Below are 10,219 nucleotides of genomic sequence, written 5' to 3'. Positions count from 1 at the left end.
CCCCATGGCGCCCGTGAGCCATTCTCTAGTCCTTTCTGCCCTGTGCCTCGGTGCCTGTGGCCTGAGCCCCCTGGTTAATCCCTGTACTCAGTCTAACTTGGGCCAAATGACTGCCCCCCTACTGGCAGTGGGCCGGACCCGCCGGCCAGCGGGAGCCCCCTTGGCAGAGGCCGGTTGTAAAGGATCATAAAGTGGGCGGCGTCTGGCTGGGGCGAAGGTCACTGAGGTAGGAACTGCGCCAGTCCTGGACGCCAAACCCACTCGGACCCTCCCGCCAGGTGACAGCCGCCAAGATGGGGTCTTGGGCCCTGCTGTGGCCTCCCCTGCTGCTCACGGGGCTGCTTGGCCGACCCCCGGGGACCGTGGCCCAGGTCCAGTGTACGTGCGGGCAGGGGTAGGTAGGTGGGGGCACAGGGCAGGGGGAGCCAGGGGCTGGGAGGCGCTGACCCCTCCTCTGCAACCTTACAGACTGCTCTGTGAACAAGTCCTTCTTTGAAGTCGAGGAGAACACAAATGTCACCGAGCCGCTGGTGGACATCCATGTCCCAGAGGGCCAGGAGGTGACCCTCGGACCCTTGTCCACCCCCTTCGCATTTCGGATCCAGGGAAACCAGCTGTTTCTCAACGTGTCTCCTGATTACGAGGTGTGGGCGGCAGGTGGGTGGGGAGTGGGGGCTCCCGGGAGAAGGGCGCCTGGATCCTCAGGCCACACCTTCCCCGGGGGGCCCAGGAGTTCTATGCCTGCAGGCATCCACTAACACCCATGCTTGGTGGTGCCTGCCCCAGAAGGCTGGGCCCACACCCTCAGCACTGACCACTGATGATGGGGACCCTGGGCCAGCGCCTGCCCCCTTGGCCTCAGTCTCACCACCTGTGGGGCGGGACAGTGACTGCAGACCCGTCTGCCTCCACAGGAGAACTCACTACTTGAGGCTCAGCTGCTGTGTCAGAGCGGAGGCACACCGGTGAGTCCCTGCCCCACTCTCCCCGCCCACCAGGCCACCTCAGCTGGGCTCTGCCCTGCCGGTCCAGGGCCAGTCTCTGATGACCTCACCTAGGGTGTGGTTTCACATGCCATCCCTCCGAGAGTGATGCTCACATTTCCTCCAGTCCAGACTCTGCCCTGAACTGTGGCGTCCCCGTCACTGATCCCTTGTCCAGCAGATACCCCCACCCAGTGTGCCCAAGACTCCCACCCACTCCCTCAACCACCACTGCCCCCACAAGGGAGGCACCTTTATCCTGCCAGCCACTGGAACCACTTTGGTTTCCACTCGCCCTCCCTCCCCACGTCCCCCGCTAAGCTCCCCATTGGTAAATCACTTGGCTCTGCCCCAGCTCGACCCAGAAATCCATCGTCTGCCCACCTCCAGTCCCACCAGGGCCGGGACACCAGCACTCATTTTGGGAAACTTTCAGCCGGCCCGCTGGCTTCCCTGTTGCCCCTTGCCGGTCCCAGTCCACTCCATGTGGCGGAACAGCCTCTGTGGACGCTGTAAACCAAGGCTGCCCAGTCCACCCCAGCCCTCCACAGCTCCTTTCTCACTGAGAGTCAAACCCAGATGTACTGTGCGGAGGCTCTGCTGCAGCCTCAGAGCTCCCGCAGGCACGCTCCTCCCCCACCTGCTCAGGTCTGCAGTCTTCAGAGAAATCCCAACCGCCCTATTAGGGAATAGTTGCATCCCAGCCCCGCTCCCCCAACATCATACTTCTTGACCAGCGGCATTTTTTTCGGCTTTATTAAGGAAAATTGCAGAATCCTGAGGCCAGCACAGGCCCCCCCCCCCCCCCCAACCTACCAGCAGACAGAGGGCTCTGTGCCCACTGCACACCACAGCACATCACCCACATATATCTTGGCATGTGTCTCTGAAAGAGAGGGATGCTTCTTTTTTTTGAGACAGAGTCTCGCTCTGTTACCTAGGTTGGAGTGCAATGGCGAGATCTCGGCTCACTGCAACCTCCGCCTCCCGGGTTCAAGTGATTCTCCTGCCTCAGCCTCCCGAGTAGCTGGGATTACAGGCGCCCACCACCACGCTTGGCTAATTTTTGTATTTTTGGTAGAGACAGGATTTCACCATGTTGGTCAGGCTGATCTCAAACTCCTGACCTGGTGATCTGCCCGCCCCAGCCTCCCAAAGTGCTGGGATTTCAGGCATGAGTCACTGTGCCTGGCCGGGATCCTTCTTTTTTTTTTTTTTTTTTTTGAGACGGAGTCTGGCTCTGTCGCCCGGGCTGGAGTGCAGTGGCCGGATCTCAGCTCACTGCAAGCTCCGCCTCCCGGGTTTATGCCATTCTCCTGCCTCAGCCTCCCGAGTAGCTGGGACTACAGGCGCCGCCGCCTCGCCCAGCTAGTTTTTTGTATTTTTTTTTTTTTTTTTTTTTTTTTTTTTTTTTTTGAGACGGAGTCTTGCTCTGCCGCCCAGGCTGGGGTGCAGTGGCCGGATCTCAGCTCACTGCAAGCTCCGCCTCCCAGGTTTACGCCATTCTCCTGCCTCAGCCTCCCGAGTAGCTGGGACTACAGGCGCCCGCCACCTCACCCGGCTACTTTTTTGTATTTTTTAGTAGAGACGGGGTTTCACCGTGTTAGCCAGGATGGTCTCGATCTCCTGACCTCGTGATCCGCCCGTCTCGGCCTCCCAAAGTGCTGGGATTACAGGCTTGAGCCACCGCGCCCGGCCGTTTTTTGTATTTTTTAGTAGAGACGGGGTTTCACCGTGTTCGCCAGGATGGTCTCGATCTCCTGACCTCGTGATCCGCCCGACTCGGCCTCCCAAAGTGCTGGGATTACAGGCTTGAGCCACCGCGCCCGGCCTTTTTTTTTTTTTTTTTTTTAGATGGAGTCACCCTCTGTCGCCCGGGCTGGAATGCAGTGGCACGATTTCCGCTCACTACAACCTCTGCCTCCCAGGTTCAAACGATTCTCCTGCCTTGGCCTCTACCCACCTCGGCCTCCCAAAGTGCTGGGATTACAGACGCCCGCCACCACACCCAGCTAATTTTTGTATTTTTAGTAGAGACGGGGTTTCACCATGTTGGCCACATTGGTCTCGAACTCTTGACCTCAGGTGATCTGCCCGCCTCGGCCTCCCAAAGTGCTGGGATTCCAGGCGTGAACCACCACGCCCGCAAGGACTCTTCTTTTTATTTTTTTATTTTTTTAGTGACAGAGTCTCGCTTTGTCGCCCAGGCTGGGGTGCAGTGGCCAGACTCAGCTCACTGCAAGGCGCCTCCTGGGTTTACGCCATTCTCCTGCCTCAGCCTCCCGAGTAGCTGGGACTACAGGCACCCGCCACCTCGCCCGGCTAGTTTTTTGTATTTTTTAGTAGAGACGGGGTTTCACCATGTTAGCCAGGATGGTCTCGATCTCCTGACCTCGTGATCCGCCCGTCTCGGCCTCCCAAAGTGCTGGGATTACAGGCTTGAGCCACCGCGCCCGGCCGACTCTTCTTTTTAAAACATAACCACAATGTCGTCACACCTGGGAAAAGTGGTCACTTTCTACCTCGAATGTTCAGGATGCTGCATTCCCCATGGTCTCTGAAGAGTTTTTTTTAACAATTGTTTGTTTGAATCAGGGTCCACGTTATGCACCTAGCTGATAATTCTCCTGAGTTTCTGTTCATCTTCACGTTTCCTTCTCCCATCTTTTCTCTTGGAGATTTATTTGTGAAGAAACTGGGTTGTCGGCTGGGCACGGTGGCTCACACCTGTAATCCCAGCACTTTGGGAGGCCGAGGCAGGCACATCACCTGAGGTCGGGAGTTTGAGACCAGCTTGACCAACATGGAGAGACCCCGTCTCTTCTAAAAATAAAAAATTACCCGGGTGTGATGGCGGGCGCCTGTAATCCCAGCTACTCGAGAGGCAGAGGTCTCCAGGAGAATCGCTTAAACCTGGGAGGCAGATGTTGCAGTGAGCCAAGATCACGCCACTGCACTCCAGCCTGGGTGACAGAATGAGACTCTGTATCCAAAAAGAAAACAAAGAAAAGAACTGGATTGTCTTTCCTCACTTGAGATTCTGCTGGTTGCATCCCCAAGTACCTGCATTATTTTTCTGTGGCGCACCTGCCACCTCCTGGCTTTATAAAGTCCTTTTTGTCTGTTGTTGTAAGTCCTGCCAGGACAGGCACCACCGGGCAGAGATTTGTCTCTTGTGATCTCTGCATCCCAGCACCTAGAGCTGTGCAGCCCCCCTGCAGCCCCCCAACACCACTGAGCGAGTGGACGGATAGCCGTCGAGGGGTGCACCTCACTCACGATGGGGAAGGATAGCGTCGAGGGGTACACCTCACTCATGATGGGGAGCGGCTGTGGGAGAGGCTGACGGCCACATCCTGCAGGTGACCCAGCTGAGGGTGTTCGTGTCAGTGCTGGACGTCAATGACAACGCCCCCGAATTCCCCTTTACAACCAAGGAGATAAGGGTGGAAGAGGTGAGGCCAGCGAAGCTGCCAGGGCTGGGCAGGGGGTGCGGGAGCCCAGGGTGAGGGCAAGGGGCGAGTGGTGGCCGGGGACTCAACCACAGCGGGGGTCCACAGGGGCCAAGAGTGTGGCCAGACCAAGCCCCTCTCCCTCCCTAGGACACTAAAGTAAACTCCACCGTCATCCCTGAGACAGAACTGCAGGCCAAGGACAAAGACAAGGATGACATTCTGTTCTACACCCTCCAGGAAGCGACCGCAGTCAGTGCCGCCCGCCCTGCCCCAGCGTGAGCCCCTCGCCACTGACACCCGCAGCCGCCCTCGCCCTCCCAGGCTCTTAGGCTGTGTCCTCCCTGATCCTCCCCAGGGTGCCAGTGACTACTTCTCCCTGGTGGGTGTAAACCATCCCGCCCTGAGGCTGGACCGGCCCCTGGACTTCTACGAGCGGCCCAACATGGCCTTCCGGCTGCTGGTGCGGGTGAGCGGCTCACCCCAGCCCTGAGTCCCACATGCTTGAGGTCCCCCTGGCCCCAGCTGCTCCCAGGCCTGATCTGGCTGTTGCAGGACACTCCGGAGGAGAATGTGGAGCCCAGCCACACGGCCACCGCCACGCTGGTGCTGAACGTGGTGCCTGCCGACCTGCGGCCCCCCTGGTTCCTGCCCTGCACCTTCTCAGACGGCTACGTCTGCATCCAAGCTCAGTACCACGGGGCTGTCCCCACGGGGCACACACTGGTAATGGGGAGGGAGGGGCAGTGCCCGGGGCGGGGCCTTCTAGGCAGGTTGGAGGCAGGGACGGCCAGGATCAGAAGAAGGGCAGGGTCAGGGTCAGCGGGTGGGGCCAAGTTTGGTTGTGACTTTGAAACAAATACAGACTCTCCTTATAAACCAATCTTTCCCATCTTGAGGGAGCAAACCCTGAACACACAGAGAGGAGTGTGGGCCCCAGAGCCAGGCGGTCTCAGGGGCCTGGGGAGGTGGGCTGGGGCCCTGGAGTTCTTAAGGGATGGTGAGATCTCTGCCCTGCTCACAGTCACCACTAGGCCCACACAGGCTGTCTGCAAACCTTCACAGCACCAAGGCACCCGGGGCCACCAAACAGCACATGAGAGGCAGAAACGCAGACCCCGGGAACCCCCCGCTTCCTAAATGTCTGCTTAGCCGTCAAGACAAGCATCGTGCAAATGGCACTCAGTATCTTTGGGCAACTTATTCGTTAGTGAGGGACCCACAGGGGTGTGACTCACTGTGATACTGGGACAAGGGACAGTCCTAGACAGGCAGGGATGCCCAGCCACCAGCGGGACTGGGCCCCTCCTCAGCCAGCCCTGCCCTGGCTGACCTTGATGGGGAGCCAGAGGGGCCAGGTTGGGGCCATCCACCCCAGCCTCACGACGTGCCCTCCTCTCCACTATCCTTGAAGCCATCCCCCCTCGTCCTGCGTCCCGGACCCATCTACGCCGAGGATGGAGACCGCGGCATCAACCAAGCCATCATCTACAGCATCTTCAGTGGTGAGTGGGGCCCAGCCCTCAACAATGCCCCGGACCCCTCTCTGTCCCTGTCTCTGTCCCCACCTTGGGCTGGGGAAGCCCCAGGGGCACCTGCCAGCAAGGCAGAGCTGGCTGGGTCCCTGGGCCTCAGGAGGCCGGGACTGAGCACTTCCATCGTCCTCCCAGGAAACGTGAACGGTACATTTGTCATCCACCGAGACTCCGGCAACCTCACCATGGCCAGGAGTGTCCCCAGAGCCATGACCTTTCTTCTGCTGGTGAAGGTGAGGTAGGGACCTGCAAGGGGGGCAGGACAGTGGGGGCAGGGTGGAAGGTAGGGCGGGGGTCAGGGCGGGGGGGCAGGGCCCCTGCCAAGTCTGCATCTATTCTTCCTGAGCCCCAGGCTTCAGCACCAGCTCCACCGTCAACCCCACAAGTCACGGCTGCCTCCCCCACCTCCAGGGCCAGCAGGCCGACCTTGCCCGCTACTCAGTGACCCAGGTCACCGTGGAGGCTGTGGCTGCAGCTGGGAGCCCGCCCCGCTTCCCCCAGAGCCTGTACCGTGGCACCGTGGCACTTGGCGCTGGAGCAGGTGTTGTGGTCAAGGATGCAGCTGCCCCCTCTCAGCCTCTGAGGGTCCAGGCTCAGGACCCGGAGTTCTCGGTAGGTAGCACACGCAAGGCTGATGCCTGCCGCCCCCACGGCAGCCTTCCTGTTGCCCAGGGTCCCTGGGTCCACCCGGCCTCCCCTCTGTGGGTGGGTCAGGGCTGCAGATGGGAGGCAGCCTGGCCAGGGACTCAATGAAACCCTGTCCAGGACCTCAACTCGGCCATCACGTATCGAATTACCAACCACTCACATTTCCGGATGGAGGGAGAGGTTGTGCTGACCACCACCACACTGACCCAGGCGGGGGCCTTCTACGCAGAGGTGAAGGGCAGGGCAGGTGGGCATCTCCAAGGGTGTGGGGCTTAAAGACGTGCCCAGGAGAGACAAGCCCCTTCCTGCCCTAGGTTGAGGCCAAAAATACAGTGACCTCTGGCACTGCGACCACAGTCATTGAGATACAAGTTTCCGAACAGGAGCCCCCCTCCACAGGTGAGCCCCCATCCCCAGAGACTGGAGGAACAACTGGGCCCTGGACCAGCACCACTTCCGAGGCCCCCAGACCCCCTGTGCCCTCCCAGGGACCCTCCACAACCAGCTCTGGGGGAGGCACAGGCCCTCATCCACCCTCTGGCACAACTCTGAGGCCACCAACCTCGTCCACACCCGGGAGGCCCCCCGGTGTGGGAACCAGCACCTCCCACCAACCAGCCACACCCGGTGGCGGCACAGCACAGACCCCAAAGCCAGGAACCTCTCAGCCGATGCCCCCCGGTGTGGGAACCAGCACGTCCCACCAACCAGCCACACCCGGTGGTGGCACAGCTCAGACCCCAGAGCCAGGAACCTCTCAGCCGATGCCCCCCGGTGTGGGAACCAGCACATCCCACCAACCAGCCACACCCGGTGGTGGCACAGCTCAGACCCCAGAGCCAGGAACCTCTCTGCCGATGCCCCCCAGCAGGAACACCCCATCCTCAGGTAGCACCCACTCCGTTGCCTTCCCTCCCTGGCTCAGATCACTGGGTGGTAGGGAAATGCTGTAGGAAGGGTCCACCCCAGGCTGACCTGGCCTGACTATGAAATCCCAGAGGGGTCTGTTTGGGACTGACAGACACAGACAGGCCAAAGGCCCTCAGTGAGGTGAACTGTGATGTGTGTAGGACAGAGGCCAGATTTGGGGTCCAGCGAATCCCATGATTCCCACAGCTGCCGGCTCACCCTGCAGGCCCCTGCCCCTCCTGTGAGCAGCCTCCTTGGTGGGGGGGGGGGGGGGGCCCAGGGTCTCACTGGGACACACAGGCCCCTCCAGCCAGGGTCAGCAGAGCCTGAGATTTGGGAGACAGCCCAGGCCTGGGTGATTTCCAAGTGTCTCAAGCCTGGCACAGGTTGGCATGGGGAATGCCTGGGGTGCTCAACAGTGCGGGGGTGATGGCATTTTCCACAGCGATGCCAGGTGGCGGCCCCTCGGAGGACAAGCGCTTCTCAGTGGTGGACATGGCAGCCCTGGGTGGGGTGCTGGGTGCACTGCTGCTGCTGGCTCTCCTTGGCCTCACTGTCCTTGTCCACAAGCACTACGGCTCCCGGCTCAAGTGCTGCTCCGGCAAAGCTCCGGTGAGGCCCAGGGTGGAGGGCAGGGCAGGCGACCCGCAGGGAGTGGGGGACAGGAGAGGGGAGGGCAGAGGGGAATATGTGGAGGCGGAGGGGTGTCCACCGTGGAATGAGGGTGTGGAGAGGCCACAAGGCAGCAGAGACCCAGGGACCCCGCTGACGCCTTCACTCCTGCTAGCAGGAACCCCAGCCATCAGGCTGTGACAACCAGGCGTTCCTCCCTGACGACGAGGCCAACTGGGCGCCTGCCCCCAGCCCCACGAGCGACGCCAAGCCCGCGGAGGCACCGCCGACGCCCGCGGAGCCCGCGCCCCCTGGCCCCGCGCCCCCGGGCAGTGCCCCTGAGGCCCCGGCAGCGGCCGGAGCCGGGGGAAGCCCCGCAGCGGTGAGGTCCATCCTGACGAAGGAGCGGCGGCAGGAGGGCGGGTACAAGGCCGTGTGGTTCGGCGAGGACATCGGGGCGGAGGCAGACGTGGTCGTTCTCAACACGCCCACCCTGGACGTGGATGGCGCCAGCGACTCCGGCAGCGGCGACGAGGGCGAGGGCGCGGGGCCTGGCAGGGGTCCCCACGATGAGCCCGGCGGCGATGACTCGTACATCTAAGCGGCCCCTCCACCCTCTTCCCCTGCCGCGCGGGCGCTAGAGGTCCCGCTCCCCTAACCCCCGACCCAAGGCAGAATAAAGCGAGGCTCCCCAAACCCAGGCCGTGGCGTGGGGCGGGCGCGCGGGTCCGTGCGGGCCCCATTCGCTCGCGTCCCCCATCGTCCTCGGCGCTCGAGCCCGGGTGTGCAGACGGGGGTGGCGGGTCCCGCCGCGCTGTCCCCACCCGAAGGCTGCAACGCTTCCCGTAAACCACCTGCTGTGCCCGCTGTCTTCCCGAGGCTCCGCACCAGCTGGCCCGCGAAGTTCCTCTCCTGCTCTCACCACAGCCGGAGAGGGCACTCCCCTCCCCCAGTCTGCACTGGGGATCTCAGGCACCCGCTCAACTCAGACCTACCACTCCTGACCCGACACAGAGATTGCCTGGGGAGGCTGAAGAGCCAACGCAAATCCCCAAGACGATGCGCTTGGAAGCCAGTGGTCTCAAACATCTGCCGGGCTGGGGGTCCTAGTCCCCTTCTGAAATCTACATGGTTGGGTTGGGGCGCAGCATTAAACACCCACCCAGAGGCCTGGACTGAGGCACGCGGGGGTCGGTGCGCGCGTGTGGCCTGAGCAGGAGCCGGACCAGGAGGCCTAGGGGTGAGAGACACCTCCCGGTCGCTTCTCCCAAGGCCAGAGCCCAGGCTGGCCACCCATGCCCAGAACCATCAAGGGGTCCCTTGTGGGTCGTCAGCACTGTCCCTGATGAAAAGACACTATTAATTCCTTTCCAAATGTTTTAATTTCGAGAGCGTCTGATATTCTTGTCTGAACAATCTAAAGAACCCAAAGGGGGCCGCATGGTGGCTCCCTCCTGTAATCCCAGTACTTTGGGAGGCCAAGGCGGGTGGATCAGCTGAGGTCAGGAGTTCAAGACTAGCTTGACCAACTTAGAGAAACCCCGTCTCTACTAAAAATACAAAATTAGCCGGGCATGGTGGCTCATGCCTGTAATCCCAGCTACTCGGGAGCCTGAGACGGGAGAATCACTTGAACCCATGAGGTGGAGGTTGTGGTGGGCCAAGATTGTGCCACTGCACTCCAGCCTGGGCAACAAAAGCGAAACTCCATCTCAAAAAAAGGAACCCAAACGGTGCAGCTGCCCCTTTTTAGAGGCACATCCACCTCCCCTTACCCACTTCCCTTTTTTGAGACTCAGTCATGCTCTGTCCCCTGGGCTGGAGTGGAGTGGCTCCATCTCAGCTCACTGCAGCCTCGACCTCCTGGGCTCAAGTGATTCTCCGGCCTCAGCCTCCCAAGTACCTGGAACTACAGGCCTGCGCCACCACGCCCGGCTGATTTTTGTATTTTTAGTAGAGACTGGGTTTCGTCACGTTTGCCAGGCTGGTCTCGAACTCCTGACCTCAAGTGATCGGCTGAGGCGGGCGGATCACAAGGTTAGGAGATCGAGACCATCCTGGCTAAGACGGTAAAACCCCG

At 61.1% G+C, this 10,219-nt stretch overlaps 1 protein-coding gene across 6 annotated transcripts; it reads left to right on the top strand.

Moving 5' to 3' along the window:
- On the top strand, positions 1-9,522 carry CDHR5 (cadherin related family member 5). Of its 6 annotated transcripts, none has more exons than XM_050757857.1 (15): positions 232-378; positions 469-644; positions 915-965; positions 4,346-4,438; positions 4,586-4,687; positions 4,794-4,904; positions 4,991-5,161; positions 5,850-5,940; positions 6,106-6,203; positions 6,382-6,582; positions 6,736-6,849; positions 6,933-7,017; positions 7,444-7,506; positions 7,973-8,139; positions 8,315-9,522. In XM_050757857.1, the coding sequence occupies exons 1-15, from the start codon at positions 294-296 to the stop codon at positions 8,738-8,740; spliced, it is 2,034 nt and encodes a 677-aa protein (XP_050613814.1). In that variant the 5' UTR covers positions 232-293; the 3' UTR covers positions 8,741-9,522. The 6 variants fall into 6 exon arrangements, with proteins under 6 accessions (XP_050613808.1, XP_050613814.1, XP_050613813.1 ...); XM_050757856.1 differs by having other exon boundaries at positions 7,351-7,506; XM_050757853.1 differs by having other exon boundaries at positions 7,258-7,506.
- The last annotated feature ends 697 nt before the right edge of the window (positions 9,523-10,219 follow it).

This window comes from Macaca thibetana, chromosome 14 (genome assembly GCF_024542745.1).
Source record: "Macaca thibetana thibetana isolate TM-01 chromosome 14, ASM2454274v1, whole genome shotgun sequence".
NCBI classification, from domain to species: domain Eukaryota; kingdom Metazoa; phylum Chordata; class Mammalia; order Primates; family Cercopithecidae; genus Macaca; species Macaca thibetana.
This window is presented reverse-complemented; position numbering and strand designations above follow the sequence as displayed.